The sequence below is a fragment of the Rhamphochromis sp. 'chilingali' genome, assembly GCF_963969265.1.
Source record: "Rhamphochromis sp. 'chilingali' genome assembly, chromosome: 15".
Lineage (NCBI taxonomy): Eukaryota > Metazoa > Chordata > Actinopteri > Cichliformes > Cichlidae > Rhamphochromis > Rhamphochromis sp. 'chilingali'.
Genome location: NC_137942.1, coordinates 26323971 through 26341679, shown reverse-complemented (window position 1 = coordinate 26341679; position 17709 = coordinate 26323971). Strand labels below are relative to the sequence as shown.

The 17709-nt window shown below is 42.3% G+C and overlaps 2 protein-coding genes and 1 long non-coding RNA gene across 6 annotated transcripts; 2 read left to right on the top strand and 1 right to left on the bottom strand.

Moving 5' to 3' along the window:
- The first annotated feature begins 216 nt into the window (after positions 1–216).
- Positions 217–2899, top strand: mgp (matrix Gla protein). 4 transcript variants are annotated; one of them, XM_080905591.1, is made up of 5 exons: positions 217–345; positions 1584–1671; positions 1804–1833; positions 2024–2129; positions 2415–2899. In XM_080905591.1, the coding sequence occupies exons 2-5, from the start codon at positions 1611–1613 to the stop codon at positions 2569–2571; spliced, it is 354 nt and encodes a 117-aa protein (XP_080761717.1). In that variant the 5' UTR covers positions 217–345; positions 1584–1610; the 3' UTR covers positions 2572–2899. The 4 variants fall into 4 exon arrangements, with proteins under 4 accessions (XP_080761717.1, XP_080761719.1, XP_080761718.1 ...); XM_080905592.1 differs by having other exon boundaries at positions 223–345; positions 1587–1671; XM_080905593.1 differs by lacking the exon at positions 1804–1833.
- A 5719-nt stretch (positions 2900–8618) lies between these two features.
- bglap (bone gamma-carboxyglutamate (gla) protein) lies at positions 8619–10938 on the top strand (the record flags this gene model as incomplete). The annotated part of the gene is made up of 4 exons (XM_080905871.1): positions 8619–8676; positions 8785–8832; positions 9098–9182; positions 10836–10938. 4 exons carry the CDS (start codon positions 8619–8621, stop codon positions 10936–10938), a joined length of 294 nt encoding a protein of 97 aa, XP_080761997.1.
- Positions 9611–10712, bottom strand: LOC308411835. Its single transcript, XR_013974453.1, has 2 exons — positions 10444–10712; positions 9611–9859 (listed from the first exon to the last, which is right to left on the bottom strand). It is a non-coding gene; the product is annotated as an uncharacterized lncRNA (long non-coding RNA).
- Positions 10939–17709: the final 6771 nt, after the last annotated feature.

Here is a 17709-nt window from a genome sequence, read left to right as displayed (position 1 = left end):
TGTCTTTCTGTTTACCCCCGGCTTGTTTTTCTCCAGTTCTCCTGCCATCACCACCAGCTCTGTTTATTTCGGTAAAAGCGTAGGAGTTGGGGAGAGAGTGAGCTAATACCCCGGTCTTATTAACTGGTAGAAAAAACGGTGGGTGGGTGGGTGGGTGGGTGTGGGGTGATAGTAAGGGAAGGGAGGAGAAATTGCGAGGACTAAAAGGGAGGTGGATGGAGACAGAAAAATGAAGGGGTGGGGGGACAGAGATGAGTATAAAAAGCTTTGCCATGAGGAATTAGGAAATGTTCCTGAGGAGAAGGTATTGAGACAGTTTCCATCACTCCATAATTTTCCTTCAAGGTAAGTAAATTACAGCAAATGATCTCTTAAAACTCTTTGCAGGTGAAAAGTAGGAGAAGTTTTGAGTTTTGGACACAATCAGGCAAACGTAGCTTTTATTTTGTGACTATTTTTATAGTACTTTACTTTTTTTTTTTTTCAATTATCTGCCAATGAAAATACGGTAGAAAAGTAGGCCTGTGGCCCTCCTCTTTTTGTTAAAGAGTTTTTAATGTACACCCTCATCTTGGTTCTTTGGCTTTTTCCAATGATGTGTGCACATTCTGTCTGCAGGGAAGGAAGCTGGGACTTCACTAGGACCCCTATTGAGACTCAGACAGGCATTAAACTCTGTAGACACTCTTGTCAGCACCACACACACACACACACACACACACACACACACACACACACACACACTCACTCACTCACTTAGCTATCCTTGCCAGTCTTTGGGAGTCGCTTTTTGAACTTTAGGCCCCAGGCTCGCTGTTTCTGTGCCCACTGTGGGTCTGGCTTACACTGCAGACAAATATGCCTGAGGGGATCATGTGTCAGTGTGTGTGTGTGCTTCTGAATGTATAATGAAAGCTGCTATTGATGGTGAAAAAGAGCGCTGCCGAAACAAGCGCTCCATCCAAATCCCACAAACAGAACGTGGGGATGAAAGCTTTTCTGCAGACATCTGGCACTGCTGTTTATACAGGTGGCACTTACCCTACCTCAGGTCACTCACACTTACACGTTGAGTGTTTACATGTAGACACGTGCGGTGCGAGCGTACACCCCGAGCCACCCTCAACTTCATAATTCCAGTCTGTTCATTCGCTGGCTGTTAAGCAGCTCCTCTCGGCCACAGCTATTCTCTTACGGTTCTTCCTTGCAACCTGAGGTTTCATTGCGTGGTGCAGATTGGCCTCAACCTAAGGCCAGCACAGTGAAAAGACTTTTTGACTCATATCTGTGGTTTTGTGTTTGTTCCATTAAAAAAAAATCTGCAGCACTGTGCCAGCATGCACAGAGATTTTTTTCATATATTGGTTGTTTATCTGCACAAAACCCACAGAAATGTTGTCACTTTTTACCCCAGCTTGAGGTTTTGGTCTGTTTACCCACCCTCAAAATGCAAAAAAGTGTTCTGCATCCTTCCCTTTGCCTTATTTTGTCTCATTTTTTTCTATTTTTTCCCTACTGCCTATCTAACTCTTACTTCAGCACTACCACGACTTACCAAAAATACTTGTCTGCTTTGTTTCCAGCAGGCAGGCAGATAAACAAACCCCAGGATGAGGAGCCTTCTTCGTCTTCTGGCACTCTGTGCTGCAGTCTCTCTCTGCGTCTGCTATGGTATAGATCCTCCCAGACGCCCTCACTTTGCTATCGCTCGGCAGCCATTATTTATTCATAACCTGCAACATAACAAAATGTAATAAGACATTCATCATTTATGATTAACCCGATTCCATGTTTTTCCCGTAGAGTCTCATGAAAGCACAGAATCCACTGAAGGTGACTGAAATGTTGTTTCTCGGTTCTGGAAAAACATGCATGCCATTATAACAAATGTGATGTATTTAATCCTCATTTAGTCTTTACTAACATGCCCTCAGCCCTTGTTTCACCTGATCTGCTGCATGACCGGCATGCCAGATGCTGATTGAAATCAAATTTTCCCACTAGTTAAGTTTTGTGGTTTCAGATTTGTTTGTGCCTCCAAACCGAGCCAACTCATTCATCCCACCACAGAGAGGCAACATATACATCCCATCCAGAGGGAATGGCTTCGGCAGTTACAACTTCAGGAGGTAAAACCTAAAACCATGGGCAGGCATGCAATGCAGAGCACTTTATCTCCTGCATGTTTAAAACCACAAACCCACAGAAAATGCATGCTTGCCATACATATACGGCACTGTGCCTCATTAAGACAAAGCCTAATTGGACCATTAAACATCTACATGTGCTTCAAGAATCCACAGACACAAACACAGAGCCTGGAGTGCAGGATAAAAGAGAATTATTAAATTCATTTCTGTTTAGAGTTCCTCTACTTTTCTTCATTTTGAAAACCTTCTTGTTTTAATTCCCAGGACATTCAAGTCTCCAGCAGAAAGACGCGCAGAGATCTGCGAGGACTACTCCCCCTGCCGCTTCTATGCCTATCACCACGGTGCCCAGCAGGCCTACAACAGATACTTTGGCGCTAGAAGTCAACCACGGCGGCCTGCTGTGACTCGCCGATACTAAGCTGGACCTCACATGCAAAAGTCTCATTATCATCTGGTCCTTTAGTCCACATATCATCAGTTTTTAGATAATTTATGTAATTGTTTTTGTGGGCTCTTTTGGCAAGAAAACTGTTTTTTATATATAAACACCAGAACTTCCAGTCAATGTGGCTCAAATCACACAGCAGCCCATCATTATATTCATGTAGAAATTTACAGCCTGTTTCTTGTGTAATCTCAGGATGACTTTTATCAAGTATCACTGCATGATCCCAGCATTTATGAGCTTTATGGGATATGCTCGAGTGAAGCGTTTGGCTCACTTTCCGCTAACCATTTCTTACAATCTCCACTTACTTATGCTGTCAATAAACAAATATAATGACTTTTAATGGGTTTGGTCTTAATCCTGTTTTTGCAATTTGCTTGCCACATGAGTTTGTGAGAACTTTGGGGATTCTCAGTGTTTTTCAATATATGCCAGATGTTATATGTAATATAACAATATTTGGGAGTGCTTAAGAACCATTAGGAAAGTTAAATACGGCCTTGTGCATAAATATGAGACACATTACAAGAATCAGAATCAATACTTTATTAATCCCCAAGGAAATTATATAAATGTAAGAAGCCCACTTTAACACAAACAGTCTATAAATACTGGAAACCACTTGGTTATTCTAGTGTTTATCACATGGTTTAGAATTCAAATGTAAATCTGGTGAGTGCTTCTATAAAACAAAGTACAGTAATGTAGTGCAGCAGAAGTACATAGTGCAGTAAAATGGGAAGAAATCAAGTACAAGTATCTAAAAAGCTCTACAGAACCTGATTGAATGTGTTGTTACACAACTGACGTGTTGAGGAGTTACATTATGATTTCAGTATGCACTGTCGGTGTCTGGTCTCTTGCAGTCTTGAGAAGAATGTACTGCACATGTGCAGACAGACACAAGGACAGCTCAGCACATGGCAGATGTCAAAATGCTGTAGAAGTAAAATGACAGTTATACTGGGTGTTTGTCTGTCTGTGCTGCCACATGGCCACGAAAGTGTATAATTATAATTGTCCTGAGGGTAAATCCTTGTAGTCTGTCACTGAAACGAGACAAAAGGCACCAGCATTGACCCAGACTGTGAAATTACAACCCATATGCTCTACTACTGTCCGGACCGGTCCAGCTTCGAAATCTCTAGTTAGAAATAGCAACAAAGGGCATCCATGTCACAAAGTGAACTTAAAAGGCTCAGCTTTGAAAATAAAAATGATATGTTTGTGTTACTGGGACGGTATTCAGTAGAGCATTGACATTATGATTTCTAGTACACCATTAAACTACCATGTGATCGCTAACCTTGGAGGTAATCCAGGGTACCACGACTAGATCTCTTAAAACAGCTGTTACAGCTGGAGGCACGATATGGTCCTTACAAAAATGTGCAAGTGGACACAGACAGCCTACAGAGGGTCAAAGGCAAGAAACAACAGATCAATGTCGTCCTTTCTAAACTTGTGACTGGAAAAATGCGAGTTGACCTAAGGAGGACAGAAAGACCTCTGTGACCTTCCTCTGATTAAACTTGATTCTATGGTCCTGAAGCACAAAAAAATCTTAATAACTGAACTTGAAATGACCTGGGAGGGCGGGTTAGTTATCTCTCACCACCTGAAGAAAGCCAAATACCAAGATTTGATCAACAAGGCTCTAGTTCACGAATGGAAAACAGCTGCCATTGTTTCCAAGGATGTGAAAAACAACCACATTGCTGATAAGTTACTGAAGTGCAAGCTGCGTTTAATTTTTCAGTTAAATTCAGTCAACTACTATCATTTCTGCAGCAGTCGTGGTGAGTCGTATGACTGAGGAGGACATTGAGTGGATGGATGCAAGTCAGATTTAGGACGTATCTGTCATGCTTCTTTGAAACTAAAAACGTGTTATTCATCAGCTTGTGCAGCTAGTTGTACTATTTGAGTCGTGACTGTACTCAAAAGCTGCAAAACAAATGGGAATTGCAATGTTAAAGATATCGTGCGCTCACAGTCAGCTGTCCTAGTGTGTGGTGAACTCAGTGATCGACTTCTGCACCTATACAAAAGTCTCTCCTCTTTCTCTCTACCTCCTAAGACATGTGGTCTACTTTTGTAACTGTGGTCTCTGTGAGTGTACTTTGTGTGCATGTTTGTAATTATGCATTGCAAGTGTTAGTGGAAACACATTTTCTTTTTCAGTTTTATGTAATAGCAAAGTGACTTGACTCAAATGTCCCCTGTCAAAGCCGTTTTCCTATCCACATCACCTGGTCTGGTGCCAACGCAAGTTTTCCAGGTACAACTTTCCTGAAGGTTCTAGGTAGTGAACTGTTTAGCAAGGTACACCAACAGCTGAACACAGTTAACAAGCCAGCACAGCTGAGACCAGTTAAAGAAGGCTATGTTTGCCTATGTTAAAGCTGGAGGCTAATTTGATGTAGGATTTTTCGTGTTGCAGAGCACATAATTTTGGTGAGCAAACAATGCCAAGTGCTTGCATGCAATAATCTGACAAAACTAACAGTGCATAACATCTGTGTAGGTTCTCAGTGATTCCAGTCATGGTACCCAGCATGTTCAAATCTCAGCAGTTCCTCAGACGCAAACGCTCATTGTGGTTTCACCCTTGACCCCTGGTGAGGACCCATACCTTGTTTTTGGTTTGGTTGCCTTCTTTTTTTCACACCTTAGAACAAAACACAGCCAAGTTGTGATGATGCTATGTGTAGGATGAATATTTATTGAAAGTTTAGTTAAACTGGAGTGGTATATCACCACAAAGAGGAAGACATGCAGAACATTAAAAAAAAAAAGCAGTGTGAGAAACATAGACGATGCCTACAGCAGACAGATTGATTTTAACACTTTTTCACTTGACTTTCACCTCTTACAGGTTATGCCACATATTTTTCACACTGCCTCCTAGTGACTGTACAGAGCTACAGCATGTAGATCTGCTCTGCAAAGCTATGATAGCACCAACCCACAACTATAACCCTGGTATATGAGGATCCCCCAACAGTGTGAATGTTCTGCCCACCCTGCTAATATCGTATGACATCAAGAGAGGAGCTGCCGAACCACAGGTAATCCTGCAGTGTCTGCTTGAAACAAAAGATGTTTGATGTGTACCCCACAAAAGATAAGATAAGATAAGATAAGATAGAACTTTATTAATCCCTCGGGTGGGTTCCTCTGGGAAATTCGATTTCCAAAAAAGCACAGCACCGACAGAAGTTACAGAGTTACAGAATATTATACATACACACACACACACACACACACACACACACACACACACACACACACACACACACACACACACACACACACATATATAAATACAGAGACAATATAAATAAAATATACGAAGGGGATAAATAGAATAAATAGGAATAAAAAATAAAAATACAAGTGAATTGCACATTTCAAGTATTGAGTCTATTGCACTGTTGACTATTTACAAAAGTATTGCACAAAAGGTATTGCACAGTGAGGTGAAGAGGCACTACAGCTTAGTTGTTCCCCCCTCCTTTGTCCTCCTGTTTCCCCTCCCTCTCCCCTCCAGAGAGGAGTTAAACAGTCTGATGGCGTGTGGGACAAAGGAGTTTTTAAGTCTGTTAGTTCTTGTCTTTGGGAGAAGCAACCTGTCACTGAACAGACTCTTCTGGTTGTTAATGGCCGTGTGCAGAGGATGCCTGGCATTGTCCATAATGTCCATCAGTTTCTTTAATGTCCTTTTCTCTGCCACTGTCACCAGAGTGTCCAGCTTCATGCCGACCACAGAGCTAGCCTTCCTGATCAGTTTCTCCAGCCTGGATGAGTCCTTCTTTGCTGTGCTGCTCCCCCAGCACACCACAGCATAGAAAAGTACTCCAGCAACCACCGACTGGTAAAACATCCTCAGGAGCTTCCTGCAGATGTTAAAAGACCTCAGCCTCCTGAGGAAGTACAGTCGGCTTTGTGCTTTTTTATACAGGTGCTCTGTGTTGCATGACCAGTCCAGTTTATTGTCCACCCACAGCCCGAGGTACTTGTACTTGTTGACCACCTCCACCTCCTCCCCCTCTATCTGAACCGGCAGTGGACCTGCTCTAGACCTCCCGAAGTCCACAACCAGTTCCTTAGTCTTTGAGGTGTTGAGTTGCAGGTGGTTTGTGTGACTCCATGCGACAAAGTTCCTGACCAGACTTCTGTACTCTTCTTCCTGATCATCCCAGATACACCCCATGATGGCTGTGTCGTCTGCAAACTTCTGAATGTGGCATAATTCAGAGTTGTAGCAGAAGTCAGAGGTGTACAGGGTGAAGAGAAGAGGGGACAGCACAGTTCCCTGTGGTGCTCCTGTGCTGCTGACCACTGTGTCAGACGTGATGTCCTTCAGCCTGACGTACTGTGGTCTGTCGGTGAGGTAGTCGGAGATCCAAGCGACCAGGCAGGGGTCCACCTCCATCCTGTTCAGTTTTTCCTGAAGCATACAGGGCCGGATGGTATTAAAGGCACTGGAAAAGTCAAGAAACAGGATCCTGACCGTGCCTTTTCCCCCATCCAGGTGTGAGTGAGCTCTGTGTAGGAGGTACAGGATGGCATCCTCCACTCCGACACCCGCCTTGTATGCAAACTGTAGTGGGTCCTGGGCATGTTGTACCTGTGGTCGGAGGAGGTTGAGGAAGAGCCGCTCTAGAGTCTTCATAAGATGTGACGTCAGTGCCACCGGTCGGAAGTCATTCAGCTCATTGGGCCGGTTCTTTTTGGGGACCGGGACGATGCAGGATGTCTTCCATAGGGCGGGCACTCTCCCCAGTCGCAGACTGAGGTTGAAGACTCGTTGTAGCGGCTCCCCAAGTTCAGCAGCACACGCCTTTAGCATCCTAGGACACACCTTGTCTGGGCCTGGTGCCTTTCTGGGGCGAAGCTTCCTCAGTTGTCTCCTGACCTGATCCACTGTGACACTGGGAGATGTTTGGGAGGAGGGGAGGGGGGGAGATGTCTTGCTGCTGAGAGAGGGATTGGAGGAGGGGGGTGTCATGGTGTCAGGAAAGGATTACATTTTAGGAGTGGCATGAGAGTATTAGGCACTTTGCTTGTGGGAAGTCTTGTTTTCATTAAAAATCAAACGACATGTTCCACTCGACATCATGCAGCTTTCCTCTGCTTAACTGTCGAACCACCCACTTGTTGTGGTAAAAATATCTGTGCACATTTAAATGGCCCGTCTACAAAGCTTCAAACAAACATGGTTGTTTCTAAATGTTGCTTTCTCTATGTAGGAAATCACTGTGGTTTGCAATAAAAAGAAAGCCCTCAGATTAAAATAATGCAGCATAATGTGGGACAGTGGTTTTTCCTTTTTAGTGAGTAAGCCATGGTTTTTCTCTGCCTCATGCACTTACTGAACTAAATGTACAAGTGTGTGGGCGCTTTAAAAGTCTGACCTGTCCGAGCTGCTTTCCTGAAAGAGTTCATTAAATTTTATATTACTACCACTACGTATGATGAGATATCGGTGACAGTGATTTGATTTGATTTCATTCTTTCTGTTTTTTGTCTCCTTTTTGTTTGTTTTTTTATTTTAACAGAGATAACTGCAAATTTTGCAAAGATGAGGAAAAGGAAACTGTGATTCTTAACACAAATCTGGTAAGTAGGTCAAATGAAGCTGTAAAATAATGTTGATTGAAAGATCCTTCCAGTGGCATATATTTGTGGCTCCTCACCTATGCTTTAAAACATTGCCCACCTTTTGGACCCCTTATTCTGCAACGCTGTGAGTGTGGATGCCCTTTTCTTTCTTTCTTTTTTTACACATACATATATATATACTTCATTTTTGCAGAGGTGTGTATTTCTGCATCTGTGTGGGTGTGTGATACATGATTCCCTAACCAATCACATATCCATGTCACACAAGGGCTACATCTATAAACCGAGTGTGTTTTTACATAATGTCTAAGAGAAGGAAAGACGGAGAGAGTGAGTGATACAGCTCGGGCCATTTTCCCTTAAACTGAAGGCTGAAAAAGAAAGAAAAGATGAAGACCGTGGCTATCCTGGCTCTCTGCTTCTTGGTAGTTATCTGTGTCGCTTCGGGTAAGAGCTGTAGCAATATTTGCAATGTAATTTTTTAACCTTAAACCTTTAAACTAAATTAGTTTTTTAAAGTTAGTCTGTTCTTATTTTTCCCCTTCTGTTTGATAGATGCTGCCACCGACCCTCAGACTGCTGGTGACAACCCTGCTGAGGAGGGTATGATTAATATTAGTTTATTCGTCCAGAGTTTAATGGAGAAGGGGTTCGAACTTTCAGGCACTGCATGAGTGAAATGATATACCAAGAATGATGAATGATGAATGACTTTTTGCAAAAAATTTTCTATACTCTTGTTTTTTGTTGTTTGTTGTTTTTTCTCTATGACTTTTTTTGTTTTTATGCTATACTGATCTTTAAAAAAAAAAAAAAAATTTCATAAACAACAGCAGGTTGACAGATGTCTTATGACTGTGATGTGCAGGTTTGTTTGTGGAGAGGGAGCAGGCCTCCACGGTGGTGAGGCAGAAGAGAGCTGCTGGACAGTTATCCTTGGTACAGCTGGAGAGGTATCTCACACCTTATCTACAAACCTTATTGCTGCATGTTTTTAGACATGTTCTTATCTTTAATAGGGTTGGGTTGGATATGGAAAGTTTTCATGAAGGTACACAGCAAATCCAGCATGTCCAAATTAACACTGTCGGATTTGATTTCAACACTATTAAAGTGTCTATATGGGTCCACACCAGAGAGTGTTAATTTAACTCTTTTTGGAGAGTTGGTACGTTAACTCTGATTTAGTGTTAAACACCAAATCTGTCTGGAGTTGATAATTTAACACTTGGTGTTAAGAGTTTATATATTAACTCTCAAAGAGTAATTTAGTTTAACTACGTAAGAGTTATCTTCTAATTCATTCTAAAAAGCGGTAATTTTACTGTTCTGAACTTCTAGAAATTTCTTTTGGAAATAAACATTTACTAAAAAGACGCAATGGTTTTTGAAAAACATTTATTCTGAACTGTGCACCACAATTTCAAAACATTTTCTGAAAGATGTAACAGTGTACATGTTCTCACTTTCATTAGAATTTTGTTTATCAAAAGGTCTGACATGGTAAATGCAAATAACAGCATTCTCATCCCTTATTTCTTCAATACAATATGCATGTCCTTCATTCATCCCTTTGTGGAACTTCAACGCACTTCTGCTCTCCCCCATATTCCATCTTCACAAGCATATCCTGTGCGGAGATTGAATAAAAATTAGTTGACACTAATTAATGGCACAAATAATCCAGTAAACAATTGCAGCACAGTAAAAAAAAAAAAAAGGAATCCTCTTTGAGCCATTACTTGTGTAAAGTATTTTCCCAAAAGACAAGGACACAGGCAACAGGTAATACTGAACTAAATGTAAAACCTCAACCTTTTTCATTTTTACCTAAACCGTGTGCACAAAACTCTGGAGGGATCTATGCTAACGTAGAATCCAGTCAGGACGTCTGCTACTGCTGTTTGCTCGGTTTTTTTTCATGGGCGATCGTTTTCAGGCTTCAAGTAGCACCATTATACCAACATTTCACATTCTAGACATTGTTTTAGGTGTATTTGACCAAAAGTTTGACTGAAAATTCACATGCAAGCTTTTTTCAAGGCTGTGGTATTTGCCTGCAAACAATACCTTTCAGCTAGCTAAAACAGAATATTATGCTATCAGCGAGCAACATGGCTAATGCCTTTCACACAGCTTTGTCTCAACTCCAAAGAGCCACAGAAGTAAAAGCTCATAATAATAATTGAAACAATCTTTGAAAAAATGACTTACCAAGCGTGGCAAACAACTCAAATATGTAGAGCAAAATGTTCTGAAACGGCTTCACTTCAGCTTCGATTGGAGCCGTGCTGGGGGCGGAGTCTGTGAATTTACTCTATTGGTGTCATAGCCCCTGTAGGAGTTCAGAGTTAAGAGGTCAAGAGTTAATGTTTCCATTTTAACACCTCCAGATTTGACAGAGAAACACTCATTTTTAACACTCGATTTTAACTACTATCATTTTACACCTCAGAGTTACATTAAAAGAATGTGACTCTGCTTAGAGTAAAATTAACTCTACTTTTGCAAGAAGACTATTAACACCAAAACATTTAACACTTTTGAATTTGCTGTGTATGAAACATCATAAGTAACTGTGTGTGTGTCCTCTCTCCTCCATTCAGCCTGAGAGAAGTGTGTGAGGCCAACGTGGCTTGTGAGCACATGATGGACATAAACGGCATCATCGCCGCCTACACTGCCTACTATGGACCAATCCCCTATTAGAGGCTACAGCTGACTGCGCACCAGAGCTGCCTTTTTTCTTGCATTGCCACCTCTGAGCTCGGCTTTTTCTTTGTCTAAAAGTGTGGCAGACGGATCAGACTGGAAGAAACCAAACACCAGCAGGTGGATTTACTTTCTTTCCTAACTGCACCTTCAAGAATATCTCTGTAATTCTGTCATTTTTCTCCGCCTGTAGAGTTGAAACGGAATAAAAATGAATATCATTCTGCTGTGTGTGCTGTTTTCTAAAGCCTTATTTGTTGTATTGGATTAGGAATCATTCACGTAACTCATGAAGCAGATTTGACAAGTTTTAGCCACTAGATGTCCCTATTAGGCTATATTATATGTAAGGCTAATGAACCTTTATCATCTCTATAATATAACATTGCAGTTCTTTTAAGGTATTCAGTTTGCTTTTTTTTTTTTAAAGAATACTTTTAGTGAATACAGTTTGCAGTAACTTTAAAAATCACATTTCTCAGACTAAAGTGATCCAGTCCTACTCCTTTATCAAAAGGGTATCCCTACATATCAGTGACCACGGTAAACAGGGCCTGAGAGTGGCTCAGAAATGTGGTTCATGATTTATTTAAACATTTTCACACAAAAGAAAATCGCTGAAACTCTGAAGCTTTTGTGCCATGTGATTCCCCGTCTGTTTGTTTCCTTTGATAGATCTGTGCATTCCCGACATCATCCCGGCAGCACCGGGGTGTCCAGTCGGACGGGTCTATTGTGCATCATGATGTAATTTCTTCCTTTGTATTCCGGTAGTTCGCTTGTTTTCTTCTTGGTGTTTATGTTTGGCTGTGCAGAAAGCAATTGATGACAGAGATAGCACAGTTAACATAGCTGAGACAAGGTGCACAGAATGAGTTGTCTATATGCCACAAATCATAAATAAAACTGAGACAAGCAGAAAAACAAATCATAGACAATGTGTGAATGTGTACGCACGTGAATATGTTTGTGAATGTTCGACTCTGTGGTACCTTCGTTCTGCTTCTGTTTCTTACTTTTTGATCAGTTTCTCTATTAATACAAAGAAAAATCCATCAGGTTGATGCGAGATGAGATGAACCTAAACAGATGTAGATGTATGGTTAGTGATGCCGTACCGTAGTTTTAAAAGTTTTAAAAACCACCACCATGCTGCTTCTTTCTGTTTTGCATTGTTACATTTAGAGGTGTTTAATTACAGCTGACTTATTATTTAACCTGCACAGAGGAGCATTTAGGTATTTTGTTTTTCGAATCAGGTGGCTGACTAAACAAGTTTCCCAACATGTTTGTCTTTGAAACTTAGATCGTAGATTACATTATTGTGTTGTTAAAGTGTTGTTAAAGTGTTGTGTTGTTAAAGAAAAAAAAGTTTTTGCAGTTTGCTGGTCTGGAGCTCTGGAGTGGAGATCCCAGCAAATTCCCACCAAGGTCAGAAAGTGCAAAAATGGAACAAACCCATGATCTACATTTCAGTCTCTACAGGCCTCATTTAGCACATTAAATGTTTACAGTTGTGACAGTAGAAGAGGAAAAAGGACTGAACAAATATGACTTGTCTGCATTTTGATTTCGTTTTTATTATGTCATATGTCACTGTTACAGTTCTTTTTTTTTAAACAATGTGATATGTAAAACTTTAGACTCGAAAGAGGACATACTTTCTTCTTTCACATGACAGCATAGATATATTTACCACATTTTCATGGGAGCAGTAAAGAAAAAAAAGCAAAAACAAACGTTTCCAGTCATATAGCTACTTCACCGTTTACTGTTGTAAAATGTTTTATTCATTCGATAATAAATAGGTCATCTTTTACTTCCTGTCAGTCCAGAGCAACTTACTGGCAATGTTACTGGCATTTGTTTTCCCTCATTAAGATATGCACATGCCAACAGGACTTTGCAGCAGTGTGTTTATTTTTAAATGAACCAGCTGAGCTACTCAACAAGTCTCACGCATGTTTGACTTTGAAACTGTCGGCGTTTCCTGCTTCCTACAGAGCATTGCATCATTATTTCCTTTAACCTGTTTTTGCTTTTATCTACATTCATTTTGTGCCTTATACTAAAACACTTTTTTTGACCTTTTTTTTCTGAGGTCCATGAGAAGATCAAACAGAATATCTTCAGTATGAGAACATGTCTCTCTGCACATATAAAATACATTTTTAACACATTTTGGTTGTGATTTTTAAATTAAATGTACAGCAGCATAAGATTTGACAATTCTTCTAGTGTGACAGCACAAATAATAAATTCTGCCTCCCTGATACTCAGAAATAAATATCTTAACAACTCTGTAAGCTTCCAAGCAAATATTCGTTATGACTTTGTTGATCCCCTTACTTTGCCTTAAATATCCCTTACACTGTTGTGATTGTTATGAGTCGGCTCTATATTACTGTGGCCCCTAGAGACAAAGCATGTACAAACTCCAAAACACTTACATAACATTTTTGTCATTCTGAAAACCCAACTTACTGGCAAGCTTTTAAAGCCTGAGCTGAGACTCTTGAGCAGCACAACTTGTTCATACCAAAGACATGATGGATGAGTTGCGCTTTGAATGAGAGAACCGTAAACTTATCCAGGCCGTGGCGAATTCATTCCAAACCACAACAGTGCCCTGGTTTAAACCAGGCTGGATCTCATTGGAGAAGGAACTATTCTGATCAAGCGCATCAGAAAGAAAATATTCTCACTCTTCAGTGGTAATTTGGTGTACGTCAGCATTGTTGTTAATGGTCACCTGAGATAAGATGCATAAGATGAGATGGGCCGCACTGTTGTCTCACAGCAAGAAGGTCCCGAGTTCGATTCCACCATCAGGCTGGGGTCTTTCTGTGTGGTGGTTGTATGTTCTCCCCGTGTTTGCTTGGGTTCTCTCCGGGTACTCTGGCTTCCTCACATTTAAACGATTAAATGTTCACTTTTGGGGCCTCTCCAGCCTGATACAGAACCCCCTAGCAGGGGGATACATAGCTGAACTGCTTATAGAGTCCAGAATCTGAGCAAATTAAAAGTGAAATCCGAAGCACATGTGCTTTATCCGCATAATAATTAATAGACTGACATGTTGCATTTAATTGTTAGAAACAAAAAGAACAAGGCTAGCTCATTTCCACGTGCGCTGTTTTTGTGCTGAGCTAACTAGTGGCTACAAATTAACGCAATATATTTAATAGTTAATGGTTGCTTACTGGGGGCAGGGGCCTGGGAGGAGTTGACAGTATGGTCGGGGTCTGGGACGCTGGGCCATCCCTGCGGCTGCTGGGCCGGGGGCAGTCTGCTTGCCTCCACCCCAGGGAAAAGGGTAACATCTCCTGGGTCAGGGGGCTGATTGCCCCCCTGAGGGCGGTGATACCTGGACCTGGGAGTATAGAGTACGTTTGGAGAGTGTGAATGGGTGTTCATTACTGTTTCTCTCCACATTGGGCGAGTGCTGAGTATTTGTATTTGTTTGCATGAGGGTGGGAATGTAAGCTTGTGTCTGGTGTGTGTCCGGTTGACTCTCCACCTCCTCCTCTCTGGGAACATCTCAGGCCACCCCCCAGGTGTGGAGGGCTGTCTCCACCCACGACACTCCCTGCCGGTGGCTGATGCCTTTAGCCGTCGGTGCCTTGGTGGTTGATGTCCGGGACTGGGCGCTCAGGTATGTACCCGGCTCACTCCCAGCAGCTGCTTGGCAGGGCCAGGTCAGGCCCCTTCCGGGGGGTGGGGTTCCCTCGGACCTCTGGAACCTGTGCTCAATCTGCTCTGGCGCAACTGGCTGCGGGCTCGTCACCGCAGCCCCCTGTGGCTTCTGCACCGTAGCTCCTAGGTGACCTCACATCTGGAGCTCTCCTCAGCTCTTTCCGGCGCGGTTGCCTCTCCGGTGGTCCTCTTTGGGCTTTCACACTCTGGTGGGCCTCTGGATGTCTGGGCCTGGGTCCATGCCTGCTTCATGCTTTGGGGGGCAGGGCTATGTCTCCCCACACCCTCTAACAGATCGTTACATGGATAAACCTTTTGAACTCAAGCTTGCTCACAGACAAACTATATCTTCCTTGGCTGCTACCTTAAAGCATATCGTTCACTGTCAGTCTTGCGTGCTGCTCGACAATTTAATATTTAGTATTTAGTGTTACTTACACGTATCTAGGTTGTTGTCTTTGATCTCTGTATTGTGTTGTTCTCTTGTTGTTTGTTTTCTTTTTTCTCCTTGTAACAGGTGATCCAATGGATTTTCTCAGTGTCTTGTCTTACTGTCCTCCTTCACCTCTATTTTTAATTTTCCCTTTCTTTCTTTCTGTCTTTCTTTCTGTCTAATTGTCTGTCCAATTTGTAATAAAATTAAATTAAATAGATCCAATCAAGTGGACCAATATGGCATTACCATATCTTCTCCACTTGAAAAAATTAATCCGTTGGGCATCCTTCGTGGCCTTCAGACAACAATTCTGATTGGTAAATGGCCTGTATTTGTATAGTGCTTTTCTAGTCCCTAAGGACCCCAAAGCGCTTTACACAACCAGTCATCCACCCATTCACACACTGGTGATGGCAATCTACATTGTAGCCACAGCCACCCTGGGGCGCACTGACAGAGGCGAGGCTGCCGGACACTGGCGCCACCGGGCCCTCTGACCACCACCAGTAAGCAACGGGTGAAGTGTCTTGCCCAAGGACACAACGACCGAGACTGTCCAAGCCGGGGCTCAAACCGGCAACCTTCCGATTACAAGGCGAACTCCTGAACTCCCAACTCTTGAGCCACGATCGCCCCATTGTTAAAGTACAGGCAAAAAAAAAAAAAAAGAGTTAATAATTGTTCATTATTTATCTGGTTGTTCAGTGATGACACGACGAATCCTACTTCCGGGCCTAAAGTAGTCTGCGTTTAATATGGCTTTTGTGTTGTTAACGTGCTTAATGTTATGTATTTTCTTCTATTTGATCTCAAAAAGCTCCTAAAACAGTCAGTGATCACTGTTGACCTCCCTCGGCTTTTATTACCGCTAATCATTTATTTAAGCTCAGTTTTTAAAACCTTAGGATGTAACTACAGCTCAGCCCATGCAGCAGTATATGAATGACTAACCTCGTATTGTGGATGGATTATCTCAGTTGTTCTCCTGGCTGGAGTTTGGTCCTTTTACAGCATCCTGCCATGCGATTACATTTGTTCCTGACCACCGAGAACACTCACGTTAACTTTTATCGAGTGGGAAAAAAAGTTAGCTTGCTTATATTATGCTAACATAGCTGTGTCGCTAGCAGTCACGTAGCACATCATTATATACCAGCTAGCCAAACTTCAGTAACCCTACAAACGTCACTGCTGTTTAGTTTTCTGTCTTCATTTATGTTGGAAGTGATAACAGAGCTGTACGTTTTAATTTGTTTCCAAACCGCCGCAGTCAGGACATACTATATTGTATTTAGATAGAAGCTAGCGAGCTAACTCCCTGCTAACTTCTAACTCCGTTAAATATCATAAATTCCGTTTTCATGGATGCCTAGATGTTAAACTCAATTATTACACCTGGTAGAGCAGAACGCTGATCATTTTATTAAAGATGAAAGACTTTAGACAGTTTTTCAACTCTCAGTAATGCCATACTGATCGTTTGATATATGGACCTGCAGCAGAGTTTAGGTCCAGACACGGCTAGTGACGTCAGACTGAACAATCGGATTGTTGTGCATTGTTTTTATTTATTCATTAATAAATAGGTTATCTTCTACTTTCAGTCCACAACTGACAATTTTACTGGCAACTGTTTACCCCTTTGCGATAACAGAAACATCCAGGAATTATGCCTTGTGCACACCCCATAGAAGCCTTTAGGCATGAAATAAATACCTCCTGTCTGCCTAATTTGCATAGTTAGTTTCTATATTTAGAACTGAATTAAAGAGGCCAAGGGCTTGGCAGCATAAAGCAGTGCACTGTGTTTGTTTTACATGTGGCTGGCTGAGTTTCATAACCTGTTTTACTATGAATTTTAACTCTTTGATTGCTTTGTTATTCCATTTTAATCTGTTGTTTCATCAAGAAGCATTTTACAGGTTACCCTGACATAAAACGTCACATTGCATGAGTTAGAGCTAAAAACAAAAACAAAACACAAAATAAAAAGTTAAAAATGCTTCTTTTTTCTAAGGTCCGTGAGAATATGGAAAAGCAAAAAACTTCCATCCATCCATCCATCTTCATCCGCTTTATCCGAGGCCGGGTCGCGGGGGCAGCAGCCTAAGCAAAGAGGCCCAGACCTCTCTCTCCCCAGCCACCTCCTCCAGCTTATCCGGGGGAATACCAAGGCGTTCCCAGGCCAGCCGAGAGATATAATCTCTCCAGCGTGTCCTGGGTCTGCCCCGGGGCCTCCTCCCGGTGGGACATGCCTGGAACACCTCACCTAGGAGGCGCCCAGGGGGCATCCTTGTCAGATGCCTGAACCACCTCAGCTGGCTCTTTTCGATGTGGAGCAGCAGCTGCTCTACTCCGAGCCCCTCCCGGATGGCCGAACTTCTCACCCTATCTCTAAGGGAGAGGCCAGCCACCCTTCGGAGGAAGCTCATTTCTGCCGCTTGTATCCGCGATCTCGTTCTTTCGGTCACTACCCACAGCTCGTGGCCATAGGTGAGGGTAGGGACGTAGATCGACCGGTAAATTGAGAGCTTCGCTTTTACACTCAGCTCCCTCTTCACCACGCCAGACCGGTGCAGCGTCCGCATTACTGCAGCTGCAGCCCCAATCCGTCTGTCGATCTCCGGCTCCCTTCT